Source organism: Candoia aspera, chromosome 10 (genome assembly GCF_035149785.1).
Source record: "Candoia aspera isolate rCanAsp1 chromosome 10, rCanAsp1.hap2, whole genome shotgun sequence".
NCBI classification, from domain to species: Eukaryota; Metazoa; Chordata; class Lepidosauria; order Squamata; family Boidae; genus Candoia; species Candoia aspera.
The window spans coordinates 4959764-4986631 of NC_086162.1; the positions used below are offsets into that span (position 1 = coordinate 4959764).

Consider the following 26868-nt stretch of genomic DNA (forward strand, 5'->3'; position numbering starts at 1 on the left):
AGTGTGTGTGTGGGGGGGGGAGGTTGTCCCTATTCATTAAAATGTATTCACCTGCTGCCTATTGGTTTCTCAGCAATTTGTAATTTAAAATCAAAATTAAAGGCAATAATTAAACTTAATTAAAATCAGAAATTACAACTATTTTTTTGAAAAGAGCATTTTGAGGTTGCGTAGTTGTTAAGGTAGATTGTCATGGAGAAAATCTATCAATGTGGCTGCCAAGAGGTGATACCAACTTGATGGCACATAAGCATTGGACTAGGATGAGGAAGACCCAGGTTTAGGTCCACCTTCAGTCATGAAGCTCACAGGATGACTTTGGGTCAGTCTCTGTCTGTTAGCCTGGCCTGCTTCACAGGGTTGTTGCTGTGGGAGTGAGAAAGGGGAGATTCCTGTCGAAACTGTCCTGAGCTCCTGGAGAAAAGGCAAGATACAAATCGAAAGAATAAATGTTGTTGCCAGGATGACTACATAGATATGTCCACAAAGTCATTAAGGGTCAAGCTGGACTGGAAGAAGTATTTTTAAAACACACACACACACAGCCTCAAGAGGAAACAGTATAAGTTGTCCAGAATCACTATCGTGAAATGGGCAGTTATATAAATCGAGCAAATAAGTAAATAAGCGTTGTCATAATTCACTCTGCATCAATAGTGGCATCCTAGCTGGTGTGAACGCAAGATCTTTTTCCACAGAGAAAGTCATTCAGGGTATTACAGTCTGTCTCTGAGGGTTCTGTAATGGAAGTCTGGGAGAACGGAGATGATATGTATCAGCCAACTCAAAACAACTCAGCAGGCCACGAGCTTGCAGATGCAATACATGCTGGAAAAATGGCTTTTTTACTGCCTGCTGTTTCCACAGCGTAAGCCTTCAAATGGGCTTCATGCTGTGTCTTATCGGATTTGAGTTGAGTCTTCCTCTATCTGCTCCTTGTCATCTTCCTTCCCTCTTCTGTCCCCATCGTTTGCGCATTGCCAGCCATCTTTCATCAGTTAGTGAAGGACCATTAAAGTCAGTGTTTGGTCTCCTGAGCTAAGGAGTTTGGGGTTTCAGGTTAGGTCACTTAGAGGGGGGCATCTTTGAAACAAGTTTAGGAGAACACCTGGGTATAAATTGCAGGGCTGTCTAGAAAGCTCTTGATGCCAGGTGTCAACCAGGGCATCAGAATCACCTACAAGATCAACAAGGAATTCCCCCAAGTCCTTTTAGAATCCAAATAGCATTTTCAGGAAGCCACCCTAAGAGGTTCATTGCCCCAAAAGAGGAGAGGTGCAGCCAGTGATTCAACCTTCACTAGGTGGTGATTCATCCTTGAAGAGAGCAACTAGGTGTCCCTTAGCCACACAACATATTTCTGATCAGAACAAGAAGTCCAACTGGGCTCAGAATCATGCCTTAGTAGGGCTGCACATAGGGCTGTGCATTTTCCCCAGATTCAAAGAGGAAAAGATAGAATACTTATAGGCACTCCTTTTTTGGGGGTGGTGGCAACTGCCCAGAGAAGCTGTTCCTTTTCCTGGCGTCCTATGGCTCCTATGTTTATAGAAGTTCTGGCAAGTAACGTGTGTGTGCCCACACACGTCCTCTGATTTTTTCCCCCTCTGGAATTTGGATCACTGCACAGCACCACCAACTAGGTTAGGCCCTGATGCTGCTCTGAATTCCTGGGCCATCCCAGAGTGATTATTGAAATCATCCGCAACCATCATCTCCAAGATGAGCTAAAAATTCCGTTGGCAGAGAGATGGACACCATTTTAACAGAATCCCCACCATGTTCCTGGTCCCAAGGCCGAGCACAGCTGTTCAACAGAGCAGGTTCTCTCCCAGATATCCTGGTGAGGAGCTATGGAACACACCTGTGAAATGAATACCTTCCTAAGGAGGAGGAAAGCCTTAATCAGTTGGTGAAGGAAGCGTTTGGTCTCCTGGCACAGGGACTTGAGAGTTTTAGATTAGGTCCCTGAGAAGGCCGTACTGGGAAGGTAGCACTTTTTACACCACTCCTCATGGAGTCCTTTGTCTCCCTCCTTTGGTAAAGTCATACTAGTCTCTGCAAGCCCTGAAAAGCTTTTTGATTTTTTAAAAATGGAAGAGTTTACCAATGATCAGTAGTCTGAGCTCATGATGGCTAATCAATGTTGGAACACCAATGGGTTGCCAAGCCTGACTCCTGCCTGAAAGCATCAAATGGAGCTGAATTTGCAGGCATTCATAAGGGCACTGTGAAAGACAGGTATTTTTGACAGCTGTCTTCATGACATCCATGTCATTGGGATTCATCAAAGCCTACGTTTCCCCAAATTTCTCATCAGTGTGCTATGAGCAAATTATTCCTTTTGAACCCAGTCTCCAATTTCATCTCATGTGTGAATGAATAACAAATTGAGGGGCCTTGTTTGGAGGAACAGTTGGGGAGGGGGTGATTCACCAAAGCCTGCAACTGGCATGTCATAAAAGAGAACTCTAAGTAAGAAACATTACTTCTCAGAAGGCTTCTATGGTCTTAATGGTACCTTACCTTTATTAGACCCTACTGGAAATCAGAAAATGGCAAGCTGGCTTTCACTGTTTCACGACAAATGGTTCACCCAGTGCTGTAAGCCAAAAGGTGGCTGGTTTGAGTTAGGATAGTGCCAACTGCAGTGTGTAGCATAAGCCAGCTGGCTGTGGCTTAGTGAACCATGGCTTAGCTCAGTTGGAACACAAGTCACAGAATCCGTCTTTGGAAGTTATCTGGCCTTTTAAAATCTAAACCAGGAAGGGATACTGAGTATATAAAAATTTTACTTGCAGATGAAAATCCTGAGCTCACAGTGGCAACAGCCAGATTTTTAATTATGGTTATAAAAACAAGGTTTTTAGTAACAAATCAGTGAATTGGGCTTTTAAGTGTATCATGTAATATTTATCAAATATTTTATCTGTTAAACTGCTTTATCTAATGTTAGGTCTGGATTATATTTATAACTTGTTTTCGGGCCTTTTGGCTGTAAAATTAAAAAATTGATTTGATCCATCTTTGGACATGCTATTAAAAAGAGTCACAAATGGAGGAAAGAGAACCAAATTGTTTTTTGGTAAGCATCACAGTACATGGCAATTCTGCAGTATTTTTAATCTTATCGTACTCTTCATGGAGTAATTACCCTGTCCTGGACTCAGTGCAAATTCCACTTAGCATCCCAAGATGAAGTTATGGCCATCCTCAAGCCAGCGGTTATTCAGGTGTGCCTCAGCTGTTAATCTGCCAAAGGTCTGAGTCCCTTGAGAAACTGAGAGATCAGAATTTTAAAAAACAGAACAAAGCCAGAACAGAACAGAACAGAATAGCTCTCTAGCAAAGCTGGAGTAATTTTGGAAGATATAGCCAGGTATCGTCAGATTTCTATAGAGACAAAACATGGAATACTTTAGATAAGAGACTGGAGTGAAAACATTTGGCTTGAGTTCAAATGAAATACAGGTGAAAGTTGAGTAGAAAACTGCCTAGCTGTTTTCCAGATGATCTCCCTGGAAGAATCTGATCTCTCTTGACAGCTGGAAATTTCAGCAGCGCTTTCCAGACCAAACCCACAAGCCATTCTTCAAATTTTTGGAATGTCCTCCTTCATCATATTCTTTGGATGCTGAGAGGTGTGTGTTGGGTAACAATGGAGAAGTACATTTTGACTTTGAGTGTTCATTTTCTCACTTGGGAAACTTCTGGAAAAGTGTAGAAATGAAACCAGAAAAATAGAGCAAAAAAGAAAAAAAACAGACAAACTCACAACCTTAAGCTAACCTCCAAGGTCATTTGATTCTCCTAAAATCTCTGGCTGAAATTATATTACAAATAGGAAAGACTGCTTTGCTTGAATGGGAGGGAACATGTGGGATTCTGAGGGCATGTATTGGAGGCTCTCAAATAATGGCTGAGCATTCACCACATACCTGGTGAAGGGCATGGCCAGATACATAAGACTTATATCTCGTGAAGATACTCCCCACAACTTGCTTTAGCACCCAAGGATGCTCTCTGCCTCCCTTCTTAACACTGCCATTTTCAGGGCAGGTGAGTAATGTAAGAACTGGAGATACATACATACATACATATTTTAATCATCCATTCAATCATGTCCGATTCTTGGAGACTGCCTGGACAAGTCCCTGCAGTTTTCTCGGCAAGGTTTTTTCAGAAGTGGTTGGCCCTTGCCTGCTTCCTAGGGCTAAGAGGGAGGGACTGGCCCAAGGTCACCCAGCTGGCCTTGTGCCTAAGGCGGGACTAGAACTCAGGGTCCCCCGGTTTCTAGCCTGATGCCTTAACCACTATGTCGAAATGGCTGTCGGTTCTTGAATAGTCTCAGGCAAACATCCTGATAACAGATCAGTCTGTTACCAAAGCCTGAGACGGATAGAAACCATCTACCCCGGCATAAAGAGAAAGGCGTGTAGCCCATTATACTGCATGGGTGGGAGAAATTGGCACAAGCATTTGAACCGTGATTTCACTATAAATAGCCCTTGTGTTTGATTCACAGCAGTCCCTGGAATTATTTCATAATGGCTTCTTCAGCTTTGTTACAATAAATCAACTTATCAGAGCTTTCAAGTCCTTGAAAATCTATTATTGCGGTTTCTTGCCTAGCCAGTCGAAAGAAGCCTGATGGGTACAGTGCTACAGACAGGGTTATACTGCGGCTACCCACTATTTTTGTTCTGTAAGAATACCTCTGGGCCCTATATGAGGGCTCAGAGGCTTTCTTGGGAATAAAGATGGTGCTAGAGGGTAGCCATTTGCTTTGAGCATGCCAGCTGAACGCTAAGAGAACTGGGAAAAAAAGGAAGACCAGGCAGGTAGCTCGGCAGGCCTTAAGAGATGAAGAGAGGGGGCGAAGTTCTCCAATGTTTTGGAGTGAAAACCGCACCACTGTTGAAAACTCCCTCCCGGAGGAGTTCCCTCCCGATCTCTTCCTTTGGACTGAACTGGAAAATGAAAAGCCAGGGAGGCTGCAGATGGCTGGAGAGATGCAAGAGAAGATGCTCTCCTGCAGGAAGGCTTTTTCTGAAACGTTTTTCCCCTTGGAAAGAATGTTGAAAAGAAAATCTCTTTCATCACACCAGGTGAGACCAGGTAGAAAAATGTGGTAGGATAGTATCTCTGCAGGACATAGACATCTGAAGGGCCAGGGGTTGGGGGCAAGGGAGGGCCAGATCATAACATGAGCACATGATGCAGTTGTGCAGCCACACAAATTAGGTACTTGATCATCTTACGTTGCAAAAGAGTGCAAGTGCATGATCTGCATCCTTTGAAGAATTGTGCCACGCTAGCCATGTCATTTTGATGTCATTGTAGCTTCTAATAGATGCTGCTGCTGGGCAGTCACATCAAGGGACTTTGGGATTCTGGATCAGGGCATAGAAAATCGCTAATGCTGGCTAGGAACCCTTGACTGCAGGGTGTTCCAACAATGATGAAAGATTGACCAGACTTTCTTCTGGCAGACATTTCTGGAGATTGAACCAGAGACCCTGTGCATGCAATACGCATGGTCTCTCCATGTGCATCAGACCCAGGATACATCTTGTTCCCCTTTCATAATCCTTGACAGGAGTAGAAAAGACTGCAGATGTGAATAATGTTTGGGTGTTGTCTATGCACTGACTTAATTCCACAACATGTTTATCTTTAGGGGGAGATGGGCGGTAGCAAAATTTGAATAATAAATAAATGAATAAATAAATCTTCATCCATTGATAGAGGTTTCAGAGCATACATTTTACTGGAGAGTTGTTGAACATTGCATGCACAGTTGGCTTAATTGTACCACACTCTAGCTTGCCATAGACTGTGGGGCATGAGTGGGTTTCTTTTCTGTACATTTGTTGTCATGTTTCATCCAATTATACTCAAGCAATATTTAATTTTGCCATCTTTTTTTCAAAAAGAAAGACCTCCCCCCCTTTTTTTTTGTGCAAATCTTGCTGTTCTGTGCTCCCTGAAAGGTATGCCACTTCAGAACATGATTTTGATTTCATTTTGAAAAATGAAAATTGTCAGTTGGCTCTCTACGAGAGCTTAAAGCAAGACTTTGCATGTTTGCTGTGCTTTGTGCTATTTTTCTGATTGTTTTTTGTCCTTGGCAACCCAGCCTATCTATCCATCTGCTTTCTTTCCATCCAAGGTTGGATTTACCAATAAAACCCCCAAAGGGTAGGCCTGAGAAAGCTCTTCTCTTTTAAAGGTGTGTTCATACAAATGCATTTTTTCATAGCTAGGAGAAAATGGCAAAAGAAAGAGAAAGCAGAGTATTTCAGGTTTCCAGAAATAGGAATGTTCTGTCCTCTTTAAGTGGGAATTGTACTTCCAAAACCCCTGGAAAGCAAAGGGTTTTGAAAGGCTAATCTAAATTGCTGGAGAAAGTTCCTTGCTGGCCTTCATTTATAAGACCTGCAGGGATTTAATTTTGGGACATTGCTTTGTATGTTGTACCTTGTTAGTGAAGCTGTTGCTACCATTTATTAATTCAGATTAATATTTTGGGCCACTTCAGTCGCCTGAGCATGATGCTGAGAGAAATACAGGGGCATGGCTCTGTGTTTATGTACAGCTGAGTCACCATTTTGCAGGGGTAGGTTGACCTGTGTTTGTGGAGGAGCTGTGGTGCTGATGGAAAAGGAGAACTACTTGGCTCTGGACAGAAGAAAGGAGGCTGATATTAAGCATAGAACTGCACGACTGATATTAAGATAGAAATAGATTATCTTGAGAAAGAGCATAAATAATTTACTGCAAATCTACACTCAACTGGAGATTGAAACTGGAACTTTTCCCTACATATCACAAATGGCCATGCTGAAGACATGTTTCATTTAGCTAACGGGTGTTACTAGACTATCAGCAAGATTCAACTAAGCCATAATATGCTTGCCTACTTGTGACCAAGTGTCCATCCATTCCAATTTAGAAACTCTGGGTGTGGTTTCACACAGCCTAGGTACCTTGTTGTGGTGTGGACCTCAACTTCCAGAATTCCTAGCCCCTGCATTCATTGCTGAGATTTCTGGGACTTGAAGTCCATGTGTCTTGTGGATGCACAGGTTGGGCAACATTGGCTGTGCTATGTGAACCTAGCACAGTTGTGACTTACTCAGTAAACTGCTGTTCAGTAAACCATGGCTTAGCATGATGTGCAAACCCAATAATCCTCTGCAGACTTCTTCAATCCCTTACAAACTTGTGTCAATTGATTTCTAAGTTCTAGTGCGGGAGCTGGTTCTGCTAAGATCAGCAAAGAGCCTGAGACCGCACAAGTCCATTGCAATTACAAGGCACAAGGGGTAACCCTCCCTCCTGCCTGTTGCACCTTACAAGAGGGAGAGAGATGTGCAAGAATTGAATTTTAATTTCACTGTAAATAGGGCTCACATTTCAGACTTAGCAGTCCCTGGAATGCTTTCTCAGCTCTTGCAAGTAGTTTATTTGTCAGAGATCTGATCCTCGAACCACTGCCTGAGCAACTCCCTGTGCTAATATCAGCTGAGAGAAGTTTGATAGCTAGTATTACAAGGGAGAAGATCCTTAACACGTATTGCTCTTATTTTATAAAATGTTCATTATGGCATACTGATTTATATTTGCAGTATGTGCCTGTTTCTTTCTCTAACTTTACTTGCTTGGTGTTGCCACCTCTCACTTTTGTTGAATTTTCTGGAGGTAACCTGACAAACGTGTGGAAATAACAGTTGTCAGCATTAATTCATGCTCTAACCCTAAATATTCTGGAAATTCACCAGATGCAGTTGAGATCAATAAGGTTCATTTCCTTGAGATGTTTGAGGATCAGGGTATGGACAGGCATGCAATTTAAGACATCTAGAGGTGGTGCATCAGAAGCAGGAAGAATGCCAGACCTCAGTCTCTTAAGGGAACCCGTTATTTGTATTTTCTCTGCTTCTGGCTTATCTGAGTTGATTATAGGGATGCATTAGCCACCTTCTCTTCATCCTCCCAATTTATGTTCTTTTCACACTGGAGAAAGTGGGAAATACAGACCTCCTGGCCTTTCTCAAGGACTCCTAAAACAATCTCCAAGCCTCTAATCTACCAGCACCCATCATCCCACAGAGTTCATCTTTTTTCAGAGATCAGACCAAGTGTCATTGCCGTGGTCGAAAGACATCCTGGGTGAAGAAGAGAAAGAACATACCATCTCTTCTTAATACCGGTTGCATATACCATTTGAGTGATCTCACCCAATGAGATCTAAAACTTGGGAAATAGAGAGAGCTTATCTTGCAAGAGGAAATCCTCAAAGTAGTGTTCAGAAATCGATCAGTGGAGAAATGATAAAAGATAGGAAAGGCCAATATGGATCAACTTGGGTCTTCCTTCTATCTGAAGGAGATAAAATGTGAAATACTCGCCTAACAATGTACTTAAATGCCTTCAAGCTGGGTTCCATTCCTGACAACCCTTTGGACAAATGCTCATCATTTCAACCCGTCTTCAGCAATAACTTACAGTTCTTCCAAGGATTTTCTGGTGATCTTCATCCTCTCCATCTGCCTCCCCTTTCTGCTTCCCTCAATCTTGCCAAGGATAGTTATCCATCATCTACTCACAACTCATGTCCAAAATATGTGAGTTTCTGCTTGTTGATCATTACCTCAAGAGAGCAGCCAGTTTTTATTTGCTCTAGGATTGATTGCCTGGTTCTTCTTGCAGTCCATGGTGTTCCTAGTAACCATCTCCAAATCAATAATTCAAAGGTGTTTATTTTCTTTCTCTTCCTCTTTCTCAATGTCAAGCTTTCACAGCCATACGTTATCACTCTAAAGATCATTGCTTTAACTATTCTTATCTTTGTTGTCATAGAAATATCCTTACCCTTCATGATTGTGTCTAGATTCATCATTGCCCTAAGATTAATCTCCTTTTTACTTCTCCATCATACCGTCCACTTTTAGTTATTCCTGAGCACATGAAAACAAAGCAGCTAACCATCTTCTCTTCTCCACTTTCAGCTGTAAGTTCACTAATCAAGCTGGCTGATACTATCTTTGTTTTCTACTATATAATATTAACACAGATTTCCCAGTTTCCATTTTGGTTTCATAATGAGCACTTACAGTTTTATTTATTTATTTCCATAATTGTTACACTGTCCCAAGCTATCAACTCTGGTCAGTTAACTGTAAAGCATGAAATAACTATAGCCTTAGATCAACATAAGATAGCTACGAATGGTTGTCCGATCACCATCAGGTGTCCTCTTAAAAAGGAAAGTAATCTTCCTTCCTTTTGGCTAACAAAAGTGTGTTGTTTTCATATCTCAGATTGTTAAATACAATAATATTGGCCTTCTGTTTGGTTTCTACCTGTCATATTTTCCAATCCTGCTCTTCCTAAAATATATATGCTGTATAAGTGAAACTATACCTTCCTGTCACTCTTCTTTCCCTGTTCTGAATACTCTGTTTCTCCAGATTTACTGCTTAGCGTGCTTTCTCTTCAGAGTAAAAGTTCCTTAGAACACTAAACAGATACTTTGGCACACCTCTTATTAAACTCAGGTTAGGAAAATGTTGTTGCTGCATTCCCATGATCTGCTTTACCAAGGCAAAGAAATAATTGCTGGGCTTCCACAAAGTACCCAGTTCATTTTAGCCTCCTTTTGTATATTGTACAAACTCAACTATTGGACTAAATTATATACAGCAACAGTAGATTAAAAGATTAGAACTGATTTAAACTGTTTGGTGGGAGCGAGTGCTGTGAATGCTAATGAAAATCCCAGTAATGAATATTCCATTTCATTCCTGAATTAAGATTATTTTGATAAACTGGGACACAGGGCTGAAACCAACTCAAGGGAAGTCAACTATGATAAATTAAGGTCTTGCAACTCTAGTATAGATATAGACGGGAGAGATCTGACTTGGCAGCAGAACGTGCAACGAGAATCCAACTGCTTCAGTGGATAACCTGAATATAAGCCAGCAGTGTAATGCATCTGCTAAAAGAATAGAAAAGCCAATTTTAGGCTGCATTGAGAGAGACAGCATCCAGTACGTTGGAAACTAAGTTCTATAAGAAATGTTTGAAGGAGCCAAATATTTTAAACCTGGAAAAATGGAAGTTCGGGGGAGACCTCCTCCAGGAAGGAGATGGAACAACATTATATTTTGAGTGGAAATGTCAGACATGCAGATCTGGGCTAAACGTTAAGAGAAGCTTCCCAACCGTAGGAACCATTCAACGGTGAAACAGCCCGCCTGGAGAGCTGGCAGAGCTACGAGATGGACAGCCACCTGCCAGCAATGCTGCAGTTTCATCCTTCATTGAAGATCCTGCAGTGAGCAAGGGGCTGGACTAAATCACCTCAAAGGCCCCATTATGATTTAATGAGGCATCTTTATTGGATCCTACCTATAGTAGCAGAAGCGGACTAGGGCAGACAGCAGCTTTTGCACAGCCTCAAGGAGGAGAGGCCACCATCCTCACCAGCTGCTGTAAATTGCTTCATAGAAACTATCCAGAACTTTACCTTCTCCTTATTTTAGTCAGCACTGAACTTGTCCTTTGGGTATACCAGGTGTTATTCAGAGGAAGACTGCGGGCCAGGCTTGTACAGGATACATCAGCTCCTTTGACTACATGCAGCTTGCAGCCATTTCTTTTGAGCTGCCAGGTCCTTAAGGCAGGCCAAGTGATACCTCATGGCCTTCTGGAAAGGCTGCTTTCTTAGCTACTGATTTTAGACCTGGGATTTGGGGCTGTGAGAGGATTCCAGGTCTCTGGCTAATGGGGAGATCAGATTTTGCCACTGAACATGAATGTTTATCTAGCTAGGAACAGGTGCTCTCAATAGCTGGCAGAACCTCATCCACCTTCTCTGGATTCAGAAGCTAAGCAGGGTCTTGAGGATGAGCAGAGGGATATCAAGGTTCTAGGTTAAACAGAGAAGGGGGAAAAAAAACATCTTGGAAGAAGGTAGTACCAACCACTTCCACACTATTGCTGAGAATGACATCACCAGGAATCAACATGTTCTTTTTTTTAGAGAACGGGCAGAGGCAAGTATAAAGTCACGGAGGAGTCCAGATTAAGGAAACACCCTGGCAGGTAAGGGGAGTGAGGCAAGATGAGATAGGCAGGGAAGCCAGTCTAAGGAATGATGTCCTTACAATCAGACCAGATCGTTGCTACATGGCCCTGCTGTTGTTCTTCTCTGGGTTTACTTTTTCTTAGTCTAAGGTTGGCTTTCATCAGAGTCATCATTTTGCACATAGCCCACTTCTTCACCAAATCCACCATCTATCATTTATAGCTAGGTTGAGCATGACTGAAGACCCTCACTGGATGGCTTTATATTTATAAAATAAAGAATAAAATGCTGTCTTACTGGGAAAAAGTGATCAATCCATGCTTTACATGGAACCCTCAAAGCTGGTCAGTGTTGCTGAGAAGGAATCCATCAATAGAAGAGGAGGGCTAGAATGGGAGAGGACAATGGCTTGGATTACTGCTGTTTGTGTCTGGAACACGAAGGCCAAATATAACAATCACAGGGCACCAATACACTGGAGGCACCTTCTCTAAGATGCCCCTTCCCATGTGATGATTATGATCATGCTTTCCAGGGCCCTAATTTATCTCCCAGTTCTGGGTTGCAAAAGATCTCCCCCAGTTCTACCACTTTTTCCTCTGCTTTTCTTTCCCTTTTTCCAGGTAACACAGGAAAAGGGACAATTGAGGAAGCCCAAGAGAAATAATGGTTTTTGGAGACAACAGATTGGAGGACTGTACAAGCAAGGGACACACAACCTAGAACTGGCCATAACAGGCTTAGAAGACCAACTCCCTGGAAGCCGGAAGTCTTTTCAAGACTTCTCCCCCAGTTTCAAAGCCTCCCCCAGATTCTCCTCCTCCTCGGATATTTTTCCTAAGATCACCAGGCTTAAAGGCATCCTTTGCTCCTTTGTCCCTGTTAGGCTTGGAGATAGCACTTGGAGGCTTAGGTAAATACATGGGAGAGTCCCTGTATAGCTCTGGACCAGGAACTGAAATGTCAGCTTGTGCTTTGTTGCTAGCTTCATCTGGAACAACTTGTTCCGTTAAATGTGCTGCTTTTGCCAGCAAAAGCAGCAGCCATACAGTTAACTGTTGCAGCTCCTTATCCAGAGCTGAATAGCGATACTCCGGCAGATAGCTCTGCCGCCCATAGCAGCTTATTGCTCCACAGCTTGCTTGCTTTCCCCACAGAGGGGCCAAAGAGGACGTTAAATTTGACCCCGTGGCTGCACTGCTGGATCCTTGTTCCAGAGCAATGTACTCACGCCCCAATCTTGTGATACTTCGGGGTTTCCCTGTCTCAAACCATTGGCTGCTGCTGATAGGAATAGGACACAGCAGTGGGCAAATGCTCAATGCTGTCGCCTTGGATTATGGCAAGATGTGGCAAGGAGAGGCATGGGAGCATGCAGTAATCCTTTCCCTAACAAGGCCTTGCCCCACACAGCTGGGCAAAATCAAGGAAGCAAGAATTACACAGATTGTCTGGGATAAATACAGAATCTTAGAAACTGGATTCCAAGGAATCCCCCAGCCTCCTTTATGGTGAGTATCATTAAGGTGGAGATTCTTTGAATACTTTGAAAATGCTTCTTGGCAGATTTCTCCCCACTTGGGCTGAGTTGCCATTTAGAAGATAAGCCATCAACCGATCCATCCGCTATTCTCTCTTCCGTTCCGTTCCAGCCTCCCTGTAATCTCTCACCATCAGCTGCTCATCTTATACAATGTATATTTCCAGTTTTGAAGTCTAAGCAAGAGCCCTAATTCCATTCACATCAGTAATTATCAGTCTTTTACATCTTAAATCTCATCAAGCACTTGTCTGAAAAACTTGTCCCATGAAAGACCCCCCCCAAAAGGTCCTCCCAAGAAGAACATAGATATGTTTATAGATATGCTGTTATTAGACTTATCTATTGTAGTACGTTGAAGGGTGGAAAAATGCAATAAAACACAGTGAGTGAGAACTAACAGGGCTGAAACAGAACTTGTGATCACAGCAGCTGTTTTCCCTGAGGCCCAAACCCAAAAAATATGTATCCAAACTGTCTGTCTGTCTGTCTGTCTGTCTGTCTGTCTGTCTGTCTGTCTATCTATCTATCTATCTACACACACACACACACACAGTGTGTGTGTGTATACACATACAGTGTGTGTGTGTATGTACATGTGTGTATACACACACACACACATACATACATACATACATACATATACACATACACACATACGGTATAAACTGTATATATACATATATACATAACATCTGCCTTGTGTGGTGCAGAGTGGCAGGCGGCAGAATTGCAGCCGAAACTCTCCCCGCAACCTGAGTTCGGTCCCAGCGGAAGCCAGATTCTCGGGCAGCCGGCTCAGGTTGACTCAGCCCTCCATCCTTCCGAGATCAGTCAAATGAGCACCCGGCTCGCTGGGGAAGGTGTCCTAACAGTCAGGAACCACGCTGAGACGAGGAGTAGGTCTCTAGTGTTTATTACTGCTACATTAAACAGAATCCTAACAAACTGAATAAGCGTGAGAAAAACCCAGACAGATAAACCCCAAAGGCTAAGGCGGGCCTGATCTGTGTCTCTTTGAATGGCTGCTTAATTCCTCAGTACTACGCATGCGCTTTACAGCCTGGATAGGGGCCCCCTCCTGCTCGCCATCAGTGCTCATGACCGATATAGATGCTAAAGTCTATCACAAAATCCCATCCTTCCAAGGGTGGTAAAATGAGCACCCGGCTTGCTGGGGAAGGAGAAGACTGGGGAAGGCAATGGCAAACCACCCCGCTCTATAGTCTGCCAAGAAAGCGTCACAAAAGCGGCGTCCCCCCAAAGGGTCAGACATGACTCGGTGCTTGCTCAGGGGACCTTTCACCACACATACATACATATACATATACATATCTCTCTCCAAGCAAAGGCCCTTCCTATTCATCAGGATATTGCACAGACCAGCACAAGATTGAAATCTCATAGGCCAGCTTGGAAAACAGCCATACATCTAACATCTATCCAGTTCAACTGTAAGAATGTCTGGAGAGAGGAATGGTCCAAGTTGTCACATCACGGCTTGGTCATTAGTGATCCCTCTTCCAAACCTCCTGGCTTTAATCTGCCTCGCTCTGTCTGGACGAAATTGACCTGTAGTATCAGATGTGATGAAGGGACGCGGTGGCGCTGCGGGTTAAACCGCTGAGCTGCTGATCGGAAGGTTGGCGGTTCGAAACCGCGCGGCGGGGTGAGCTCCCGTTGCTAGTCCCAGCTCCTGCCAACCTAGCAGTTCGAAAACATGCAAATGTGAGTAGATCAATAGGTACCGCTTCGGCGGGAAGGTAACAGCGTTCCGAGTCGTCATGCTGGCCACATGACCCGGAAGTGTCTATGACAACGCCGGCTCCAAGGCTTAGAAACGGAGATGAGCACCGCCCCCTAGAGTCGGATTCGACTGGACTTTACGTCAAGGGAAACCTTTACCTTTTATCAGATGTGATACTGGAAGGAGTGCCTCTGCTCTGTATCAGTGGGGCTGGAAAGATTCTCCTTGTTGCAACTGTGGTGCCGATATGCCAACTATTAAACACATTGTGTTAGACTGCCCACAACATGCGTTCCCTGGCTCCTCAGAAGATCTGCACGAAGCAACACCAGAAGCAATCGCCTGGATAGCTGAACTGGACATCCAGTTATGAAGCTATTACTGTGTCTCTTCAGAAGTTCTGTATACAATTGTGTGGACTGTGTGTATATATTTGCCTTTCTCTTGTCATGTACTCATCATACGAGATATATGTATGTATGTATGTATGTATGTATGTATGTATGTATGTGAGGGACGTGGTGGCGGTGCGGGTTAAACCGCTGAACTGCTGAGCTTGCCGATCAGAAGGTCGGCGGTTCGAATCTGCGTGACGGGGTGAGCTCCCATTGCCAGTCCCAGCTCCTGCCAACCTGGCAGTTCGAAAACATGCAAATGTGAGTAGATTAATAGGCACCGCTTTGGCGGGCAGGTAACGGTGTTCCGTTTAGTCATGCCGGCCACATGACCACGGAAGTGTCTACGGACAGACGCCGGCTCTTCGGCTTTGAAACGGAGATGAGCACCGCCCTCTAGAGTCGGACACGACTGGACTTAATGTGAAGGGAAACCCTATATATATATATATATCTCCAAACAATGAGTTAGCTACTTTAAAACATTTTTTATTTTACTTTAGCTCCTATGCTCAAACATTTCAGAGACTGCTCCAGTCCCTACTCCTGTAAACATACCCTTGAGGTGCTCTAATTCTCCTCATCTTGGTATGTTTGTTTGGAGACTGGTAGCTCTGCCCTCCTCATTTCCATCTGTCTCTCCCTGTCCTATTTGGAGAGGGAAGCTATGTCCTAAACTACTACTGGGTACCTCCAGGGCTACAATGTACTATGGGTTGAGAAAGCTGGTTTACGTTATTTTGGCCATTCTTTTGACCCTCTTCCTTCTCATGACGCATGATGTGGTTGTTTGTGAGTGCCTGCTGGGTGGCATTGCTGTGTTCTTCTTTGGAGGGAGACACTTTGCATAATCAGACAGTTGGTTATCTAGTCCATCTTCTTGTTCATTCAAGGTCTGCTCAAGTTAAGTTTGAGGAGAAGCTTAATGAGGGATTCCTGCTTTGGGAGCTAGATGGGATGGTGTAATGGTATGTGGAAATGACCTTGGGAGATGGAGCAAAGAGATGCTGCATAGGGAACAGTCAGATAAGGGAGGACATCGCCCATAGCTGGATAGTGGGAAGGGCAAGAGGTTCAGAAGGGGTGTAAAGGAGGCAGGGGAGAATTGCACTTTCAGACCTGCAAGATTCTGTTAATGTAGCCTTACAAAAAAGTAGAATTAGTTCATCTGGTCATGTTTCCTGTTTGGTCCACCTGGGAAGACTGACACCTGGGAAGACTGACAGATGGGATTTCCACTCCTACTCCATTCTTCATTAAAGGACCTTTCCCTGTGCTTCTTTGTGACAGTGGAAGGCCAGTGGCTGGACTGGGGATCCTGGAGCCGGTGCTCTGTGTCATGTTCCAGTGGTACTCAGCAGCGCACCCGCAAATGCAGTGTCTTGGCTCATGGCTTGGCGGAGTGCAAAGGCGCCCATGCTGATGCCAGGGAATGTTACAACCCAGAATGTTCAGGTAAGGAAGCTATATTTATTCACTGTCTTCAGAAAACCAGGCAACGGCTTGAGGAGAACCCAGCACAATGGCAGATGGATGTGACTGGTTCGGGTCTGCATATCAACCCCCACATCACCCAGCAAGATTGAGGAAGAACAAATTACAGACTTCAGAAAGTTATGTCTCATGCTAGGCTCTTGGGGTAAACACAGCATCTTGGAAACTGCAAAAGGACTTTTCAGCCCTCATTTACAGCTAAAACATGAAGGTGGAATCTCTTTCAATGATTTGAAATGTTTCTTCCCAACTGGGCCAAGTTGGTGCTTATGAGATAGGCTGCCAATGGACTCTCCTTCTGTCTTTGATGGTTTATGTTCTATCTCCCTTCTGTTCCTTTCTCTGTCTCTTCATAATTTCTCACAGCAGGAATCATTCAGTCAATTTGTGGGAAAACGTGTTATTCAGGAACTGCCACCAGATATACACTCTCAAGTGTTCGAAATAGGTACCTCATGGTTTGCCCCACATGAGAGAGGGCAACAATAGTCATCTGTGTGAGGTCCGTGGGACCCTTTTAAGCAGGAAAGAGGTTAAATGTTCACGACGCCAACATAGCTAATTGGCAAACACCATCAGTATGAAACCACTGTCCAGCAGGGAAGTCCAGGGGGGCATATGTGTGTCAAAACCTACAAGATGGTAGGCGTACCATTGTGGTCAAACATACATGCAAAAGGGGTGGGGTTTGACTGAGACACCATCTCTGCCATGTTGCAGATTTTTGCTTGCCCCTTCCCCCCAAGGCTGGGCCTGTGATAAATATTTGACTTCCATTTCCCAGACCTGTTGCTTTGTAGCTACAACTTTTCCATTTCTTCTTCCCTGCCCAAGGTGATATATCTCCTAGATGAGTCTGAGGTTGCTGATTTCAACAAATAATTTTTGAACAACTCATCCCCACTGTCTCATTGATCTCAGGGACCTTGATGAGGGGAACGAAGTCTCCAGTCAAGCAAAATCAGGGGATTTATTTAGTTGGTTTTTTTTGAATCCTACTGAGCCTAGTTGTCAGATTGGCCTGCAGGCATTTTTAAAAACAAAGCAAGCAACTGAGATGAAACAGCAGAAAAAGAGGTTGGATCCAGAAAGCCCAACTGAGCAAGCATTTTAAACTCTCCGAGGAAGGGAGATGAATAGAACTTTATTTTTTTATTTCACTTTTATCAAGCTTTTACTTTAATGAGCTCAAGTAAGCATGGGGCCAGCTCTTATTATGTTCTCACAACAACAACAACAACAACAGTTGTGCGAGGTAAGTTGGTGTGACAAAAAATGCTTGGCCCAAAGACATCCAGTGGTTGAGTTTAGACCAGTGATATGCAAAACATGTCAAGTCTGAATTGTTTGACATCCAAAACCACCTTGTTTTGACCTCAGGACAGTTGCTTCAGCTGCAAAAAGTTGCTTTGCAGTTTGAAACAGACTCACTTGATTAGTTTGGAAGTGTTTTGTGATAGAAATAGAGTTAACTGGGGCTGCTCACTTTCAACTTGAAAGAAAACATTTTTTGAATTTGAAACTGCTAGATTTCAAACTCAGGACAGTACGGAACTTACCGATGTACTCAAAATAACTCTTTCATGCTCAGCCCCAGATGTTTCAAATTCTAGATACTTTGCACCCTCCATGAACCCCTAAATCTCCCTGGCTCTATCAAAGCCCATCTATTGCCCCCCCCCAAAAAAAAAATGTATTAAGCACAGGTAAGCTTTGCTGGATGCCACATCTGAAGGCAGGACAGTGAGACAGATTTCAACTCTGCCATGAAGTGTTTTCATGAGGACTGAAGCCCAGCCATACTTCAACTTTGAAGGCCTTCTGCTAAGGAGTGGCCATGATGTGGGACCCAACGTCTTCCTCACTGCATCAGGAACACCTGGAAAATGACTGCTGACCTGGGCTGTAGGCAAATGGGAAGAACATAAAGAGTCTGAAAGGACTTCATGATCCTGAGTCCTTTCCTGGGCCAAACTGGACAATTCTCAGCTGTTATGAACCCAGTCTGAAACTGTGCCCCAGAATCTTGGGTAGCTGCTGTCCAAATTCTGGGGTATAAGCTTGGCAAGTCATGTTTAACATCCACCCTGTACTCTGCCAATTGGTCGGGAGCAACAGCTGCTCTTTGTAAAATCACAGGTCCTAATGCAGTGGGTTTGAAGATGACAGTCATCAGGCAGTAGTGACAGATGGCCTTGGGCTGCTTCTGCCTCCCTTCCCTCCCTTCCCCTTCTCCCAGCATCAAGTTTCATTTGCCAGTTTTTACTGAAGAGTGACAGCTGGATCTGGAGATGGCCAGAATTTGTTATTTAGTATCCCTTAGGTTCTTTCTTTCTGAAGCTCAGCGGGTATTTGGCTCCTGTTGTTCACCTTTTTTGAGATTATTTGGGGTGTGTGTTTGTGTGTGTGCTCACTCTCACTGATCCTGCAGGGCAAATCACTGTTGCTTCCTGTTTCCAGTGACTGAATGTTCAACTTGTTCCTTTCTCAGATTATGTGAAGGGTCTGTATCTGAAGTGGGACTTGAATCCAGATCTCTAAGTTTTGATTTTGGCTGGGTATTGGGTTGCTCTGGGGCAGGTCTGTTATAGTCACAGAGCCTTGGTGAAAAGGTCGTCTGCAAGTCAAAAGACAGGAAGCACAATACAGTATTGAAAGGAGCTTATAATGGAATTATCTTACCCTGAAAAGGGGAATGGACATTTTCAGATATTGAAGAACAAGAACAGATGGACATTCCTTTCGTATCTATTAAATGGATAGCAATCTCCTTGCTTTCCCAGTCAAGAAAAGAATCAAAGGCATCAAGGAAGCTCTGTCTTAATATGCCCAGTAATAAATGGGAGCTAAAGTACGTATCTCCAGCTTCCAAGATTCTGCAACCAAATCCCTTTTCCCTTACAAGAAGCCTAGCTAATGAGACAGTGAGAATCTAGCAGTTTTAGTTGTGAACTGCTTGATATGTTGAGTGAGAAGCATAGCCAAGATGCAGGTGAGAATCCAGTTTTGATCATGTGCATAGAACACAAGGCACACTAAAATGGGAACGGTCTCCAGCAATGCCTGCATCCATTATTCTATAAAGGGCTACTAAGGTTCCCCGTAGGCAGCCTTCTTAAAATCAGACAGTGCTTATTATGGCTTCTATGTGATTCTGACTCCCAGGAAGGCTACTTTTCCTGGGGAGGCCAAAACCTGAACCTCCTGCACTATTTGGTCCTCCATTCCTCCACTCAACAGTGCATAATGCTGTGTAAGACCCAAAAGCTGCAGATCAGAATCAGGAATTGGGGCTGTATCCTCCAATCGTAGAAGACATGGGATGGCCTTCAGCTTCCATTCCCCAAACCAAACTTCCAAACAAATGGAAGAGAAATCCCAGGTTCCATGGTCTCATCCCTGATATCTTCTTAGGAGGAGGAAGGATCCAGGGCTGATATGTCTCTGAGCACTAGCATGAAAATGGCTAGTTGCCTGGTCGAGTTGTGGCTGTTTATGACTTTGAGCCCAGGAAATGATGATGATGATGATGGCTTACAGATTACCTTATGGGGGAACTTTGCAGCTGGTTAAAAGCCTTTTTGAAGCAGAAGATTGGGCAATGGGAATTTCCCAAGGACCACTTAGGAGAGCAAAACTATTTCCAGGACCAGAGAAGTTCCAAAGGAATTAGGGCTTCTTTTATGCATTCAGCAAAATCAAGATGATAAGATATTTCCTAGATCAGGTGTAAGAGCTGGTTCCCAGACCACTAGAGATTGAAGAGACTGTTATTTAACCAGCCAGCTGTAAATTTCCCCATTATCAGTGAAGAGACCCACCTTCCTGGATCGTCAGAAGGCTGTTAGAAAGAAAATCAAAGAGTCTTTACTAACCTACCTGGAGATAGATTGATTCTAAATGGGAAGTGGTTCAGTTGCTGGAATTCTTGTAACTCCATCCAATTCATCTCAATAAATCTCACTAAATACTCCCTGTGAGAGTCCTGCTAGGAAAAAAACCCAGTTTTCAGCAACTGCCAAAGTGCCTGATGCCAAGCATAGGCTGTCCCCAACCCCAGCAAGTATTTACTGCCATGCCGCCCCAAAAAGCCCTATGTTTTTGCATTTTGAGAGGTCCAGTTAAGGGATGAAATGAGTACCTGTATATTTGCAGCGGGTTAATACACTCCACCCCTTTAAAAGCTCAAGCCCCATAAAAAGGGCTCTTCCCCCTATGCTCTCACTGGTGTCTAAAGCTGCATGGCATCATTGGCCACAGCCCCCAGGCAAGTTACAAAGGCCCCTTGTGGTTCCCATCCTGAAAACAGCTGTCCATCCCTCTCCTAGACCTTTGCAGCTGTAGGCATCTGCCTGAGATGATGTCATGGCAAGACCCTTGCATTTCTAAAGCTTGCACTCCAAAAAGAATAATGAGGGGCGCTAGCTTTCTCTGCGATGTGCTGTCATTCTTTGCACAATGACTTTGGCTTAATGCTTATTGGGGAGCATTAAAATATATCATTTTCTGACTGGAACTTGTAATGTTTCAGTTAAGCCAAATGCTAAGAGATCAGGTAAGGGAAGAAGGTAAAGAGTGGAGCAGTCATCTGCAGGTTTTGCTGAGAAAAAGACAGTGGTGTGCCATGATAAGTGTAATTAACAAAGGCTCCTATGTGCTCAAAGTGCCTGCCCATCAAGGAAGCTTCCTCTTGTGTCTCTGAATGAGTCCCTGTACTACTGACCTGAGATGCTTCTAAACATTCTACCTTGGAATATAAGCAAACCATCTAGTATCTCTGTATTAGACGCCACTGGATTGTTCCTGATGCAAAGAGGTAACTGAACTAGCTGCTTGCTGCATCTCCTTATGAGTAGGCAAAGAGAGAGCAATCAGCTTCCACAGGAAACAAGTCACCCAGGATCATCCAGTCATTCCTGGTGTAAAGGAATTTCCTTGGGGAAAGCATGAAAGAGGTGATAAAGTTGGACTTAAAGATGTGATTTCACAGATGGGAGAAGGAAACTCAGAGTAACCCAGCCTTGCTTTTGTTGTGTACAAATGGGTCAGAGAGAAAATTTGAGGGGCTTTCACAATTCCATTATCCTACCCAACAACCAGGGCCAGATTAAGGCCAACCGATGCCCTAAGCCCAGCCCAACAACGGTGCCCACCAGCCCTTCCATTGTTTAACTGACAAGACATTAAGACTCGTTACGTGCTGAAAATTAAAGTTGAGTATGGCAGTGAGAGAGGTAAGGGCAGGATAGTGGGGTGGGGGGGACCTCTGTGGTGCCCCCCTCCCTTGGTGCCCTAAGCATGTCCTTATTCTGCCTAATGGTTAATCAAAGGCTGCCTGCAACAGTGCAGTAGCGTTCCTGACATCCCTGTGGTGTCTGTTTCTCAACTGGCCAACCTCAAAGGGCTGACACCCAGTGAAGAAAACCAATGACCTTTCTTCAGGGGAATCATAGATTCATAAGGTTGGAAGGGACCTTGGAGATCTTCTAGTCCAACCCCCTTTTCTAGTCCCACCACTCCAATGGCGCCGCCTGTGGGAACTCTTACCATGGACTCCATTCCTCCAGAGAAGAGTAATTTTGGTACATTCTTCATGTACCAAGGGCATTAGGGGTTATGTATATTTCCAAACGTATATACTAAATATATATACTTCCAAATGTGTAAACTTCCAAATGTATATGTATATATCCATGTATACTTAGGGGTGATGTATACTTCCAAAACAAAAAAATGCGGTCCACTGCCATCAGAAATGTGGGGAGAGCAGAGTATTTGCCCTGTGATGCGGGAGACCCAGGCCCAGCTCCTGTCCTGGCAAATAGCCCAAAGTTTGCTCCTGGGTGACCGTATTCTAGAATGTCTTGCTGCTGCTTTTTTTGGCAAAAGGGCAGAATTGCCCTGGGTCTCCAGATGGTTTGGATCTGCTAAACGTGCAGCCATGAAAACAGCATACCGCCTGAGGGATGGGAAATGAATTCCATTTGTTAAGTTACCCCTTGCAATCACAGCCCGGGTGGGAAGAGAGACGGGCCGTTTTAGTTTAAATGAGATCTGAATTATTGATAAATGGGTTTAATCATCTGTGGAATATTGAATTAAAGCAATTATCAGCCAGCCCCGTTGCACCCCTCTGATCAAGAAGGTGTTCTTCCATCTCCCAGCCCTTCTGTCTGGCCCTCCAGCTAAGGGAAAGCTAAATTAGGAGTACGTGCACGCATGTGTGTGAACAAGGAAGAACAGAGAGTATGTGCCATGGGGTTCAGAAGCTTCTCCTAACCCTTCACACTTTCCACTCCCTCGACCTGCAGCCGTGAGCAAATGGGGTCCATGGAACGACTGGAACATGTGCTCCAAGACTTGTGACACAGGCTGGCAGAAACGTTTCCGGATGTGCCAGGGGACGGGCGTACAAGACTATCCATGCGAAGGCAGTGGGGAAGAGGTGAAGGCGTGCAACGAGAAAAAATGCCCAGGTATTTGGCAACGTGGCATGGCGCCTCTCCTTGAGAGGGATGGGCAGAGATATTCTCCCACAGGGTTTTCTACTGGTTTTAATTCTTTTTAATGGGAGGGTTGCTTTTGAAACTCCTCCTGAGAAGAAGAAATTGCAAATTGTGCAGGAGTGAAAGATGATCATCCAATGAAGGGCTGAAATCAGAAGCAGTCGGTAGCACCTGTGCAGACCAACAAGTTTTATTACAATTTAAGAGGCACAAGCTTTTTAAATAAAATTTGTTATTCTGAAAAGATGCTACCAGACTCCTAAGTTTTTCCTACCTTACTCTAGCATGGCTCTCCCTACAGTGTGCACAACAAAGGGCTGGGCATTCATCGGTGTCTGGGGCCATTTTGCCATTCCACAGGGGCAAGGTTACACAGCGTGTCAGCCTTGCGAGGTAGTCCAGACCAGAAGCACACCCAGAAGTGCTAGCTCTGTCTTTATGGTAAGGTTACATCAACAGAACCGTGCAAGTCTGAAAGTACATCCCTCCCCCCTCACCTTTACAGTCCAAGGAACCAGGGAGGGTCCCTTCCGAGACGTTTGCCACGCCCCCGTTCCTTCTGAGGACTCAGCTGCCTCTTACCTGCCTATCTCCCAAGGTCATTCCCACAGACCATTACACAGCTCCACCTTTGGGGATACATTCTAAATCTCTTGCCTCTGAAATGAATTTAAAAACACATTCTGTTCCCTCCAATTATATGAGAATCAGTAGGGAAAAAAATATGAGGTCCTTTATCTGCATGGCCTTGATTTGCTCATTAACCACTTACGCACCTATTGCTTCTGCTGCGTCTGTTCCCCTTTTCCCACCAACTCATCCGGCGGCGCACTTTGCTAGGCGGGTGCACTTGTTCTGCTGCCCCACCCTGTTTGCTTTTCTCTCCTCCCAGCCTTCCATGAGATGTGCAGGGATGAGTCCGTTGCCCTGATGACTTGGAAGAAAGCTGCAGCCGGTGAAATAGTCTACAACAAATGCCCAACCAATGCTACGGGTAGGTAGACGCTTGGGTAGAGATGCACACTGTAGGTTCCCCAAATTGGGGTCTGAAATCCCACAGAGGACAACTGGAAAAGGAGAGGATGGTTTATGAATGACAGTGAGACCTTTTCCAAGCTGGATTTCACAATGAAAATAGAGGACGGCTTTCATTGACATTAATGGCAACCAACCTTACGGTGTGTTGGAATGTCGGTTCCATCAGGGCCAAGGTGACTGGGCTGGATGGGAGCTATAATGCAACACCAGATTTTTTTTCCCCCTTTATTGACTACTTCGAGGAAAATTATATACAGGTAGTCCTCACTTAATGACCGTTCATTTAACAGCAGTCCAAAGTTACAACAGCCTTGAAAAACGTGCTTTACAACCTGTACTCACACTTACGGCTGTCGCACAATGTTGCACTACTCCCGCTGTCACAGGATCGCAATTTGGGCACTTGACGGACGGCTTTCACATTTACGACCAGTTGCAGTGTCCTGTGGTCACGTGATTGCAATTTGTGACCTTTTTTGCCAGTTTCCAGCAAAAAACATCCATTGGGGAAGCTGGATTCACTTAACGGTCGAGGTGATTTGCTTAACGAACTGTGATTCACTTAACGACCATTGTAAAAATGGATGTGAAATCAGGTCCAGTCACATGGTGACTTACTTAACGACCACACCACTTGACAACCAGTTTTCTGGTCCCTGTTGTTGTTGTTAAGTGAGGACTACCTGTATACAAGAGGAAATACAAAAAAAAGTAAAATAAGATAAATGAACTGGGGATTTTAAAATGTCAGGGAAGTCTTGAATATCATTAACATTGAATAATTAAATATATTATATAAATCATCTTAAAAGACTAAAAATCACTATTCAACCTAGGCTGAAAATGAGCAGCAAAGACCATGGTCAACAGAATATAAATTAAATAAAATGGTATATTGTAGTAAATTTAATCCATGTTAATCAAAATCTGTTCGGATTTAGATAGATTATAAAATTGAAATACAGGCTCTTTGCATAAAAAAACCCAAACGTGGATGTGGTACCGCTCCTTATTTTTAAATCAGAACCTTGGCATGCTTCCCACTTTAAGTTGAAACCTCTGGCCAGGGTTGCTTTTAAGGTAGGAAGTCACCCTAGACGTTGAGCTCTAACAACACCAGGCAGAAGAAGACAGCGCTGGGGTTGTCTGCGTCAGCCGGCTAGTTTACAATACAAACTAGCCTGGTCAATCCTCCTTCAACGTATTATATGTCCGTGGCACTCTTCCTTCTGAAAGATGCAATTTTGCTTGTGACCTTTGGTTTATAACATCCCACGATGGAACACAATATCCCACAATATCCCCACTCTGATGCCCTCCAGATGTTTTGGGACCCCAGACCTAAGAATTTCCCAACAAAGCTGATGTTGGCTAGTAATTGGGACTTTTTATCCCAGCCTATCTGGAGGGCGGTTCTCATTACCTTGGTTTAACATTTGACACTTTCACACACTGCGGACAGTGCTTTGCCTTCATCCAGCACCAATGTTTATGGAATTAATGTCCATCTTCTCCTTAAAAAGAAAAAAAAAAAAGCACCCTCTTTCAAACTTCTGCTTTTGAATTTGCAGAAAGCCATTGTTTTTGCAAGCTTCCTTTAAAGGCAATTTTGCAAACATCATTGCTTTGCCCCATGGTGAAAAATTTGCAATTTTAGTAGAGTTGAAAGAAGCAAAATTCTGACTCCATACAATCTTGGTTCATGATGAAGGGGAGTGGGGGAGAACAGTGCTGGACCTGGGTGCAATGCAAAGTGCTGGTTGTCACCTTTGAATCCCTGCATGGAATGGGGCCAGGTTACCTGTGGGACTGCCTATCCCTGATGGTTTCTGCCCTCCACACCAAATCAGTTAGAGTGGGCATGCTCCAGGTCCCATTGGTGAAGCAGTGTCATTGGTGGGCCCCAGGAGGTGAACCTTCTCTCTCACGGCACCTGTCTTGTGGAACAGCCTCCCTCTGATGACCCCAACTCCACTAACCTTTCAGAAGGCTATGAAGACCTGGCTCTTCCGCGAGGCATTGGGCCTGGGATGCTGATGGAGCATTGATTGGGGTGTGGTTTTATTTGATATGTTGATAATGTAATTTTTAGGAGCCTCGACCCAAGTCCTTATGAATTGGGCCAAACATAGTTTGGTTATGTTTTATTTCCATTTGCTACCCAAAGTTCCTTGGGTAGATGGGAAGCTTTATGAATTTGTTAAATAAAGGACTAGAACTATCCATGCTTCAGCTAAAAAGGAATAGCTCTGTTTCTTTATTCTAAGAGAGAGAGGGGGAAAAAAGCCAGTGTGTAACCAAAACGCAATGCTTGGGCGCAGTGCTACGGATGAGGCAAGTCTGTGTCACATGAAATCATGAGATTGCACTGGGAGCCTTTTTTCACCTGAGGTTGGCTCCCCATCTGGATCTTCTTCCACTTACAATATCTGCTAAGATCACAATCTGTCCATATTCAAAACACTCCCTAGGGCAATAAACATAATAAATAATAAGCACTTTAAGAGAGCAAAAAGTTGGAAAGATATTTTTATTTGTTTGCTTGTTTCAGTAATGTGTTAGGATTGGGACAATTATTGAGGGAGGCAACAGCAGGGTTAGCACGGAAGCTGGAAGTGGCAGGGGAATATAAAGCTGTTGGGTTGGATTCTCACTTCCATCATTCCCTATTCTACACTTGAAGTGGGAAAGCATTTTTCCAAATAAAATGCAGTACACAGGGTCACCAGGCCCAAAGAACGTAGATCTTCTCATACAGAGGTGTGACTTCCATAGACCTCATTCACTTCTAAGAGGTTGGAAACTGAAAACGTTACGCAGTATTTTCTTGTTATTTGTAACTCAAAATGCTTCCGATAAGGCAACTGAGGCAAGGAGTTGCACTGCTAAATCTATCTGGAGTGTGCCCAAGTTTAAAACTGAGGGACGTAAGCCAGCTTTGGTTGGTTGCCTAAGCATTCTTGGTAAACCGCCCAGAGTCCCCCATTGGGGGAGATGGGCGGTGATATAAATTTAATAAATCATAACATCATCATCATCATCATCATCAT

General features: G+C 44.0%; 1 protein-coding gene across 1 annotated transcript in view; it reads left to right on the forward strand.

The window, feature by feature from the left end:
• The window catches only part of ADGRB2 (adhesion G protein-coupled receptor B2), a 158363-nt gene that overhangs the window by 55686 nt on the left and 75809 nt on the right, over nucleotides 1-26868 (forward strand). The window contains 3 exon segments of the mRNA XM_063312278.1: nucleotides 16071-16235; nucleotides 22586-22750; nucleotides 23673-23774. Coding sequence (XP_063168348.1) covers nucleotides 16071-16235; nucleotides 22586-22750; nucleotides 23673-23774 — 432 coding nt within the window.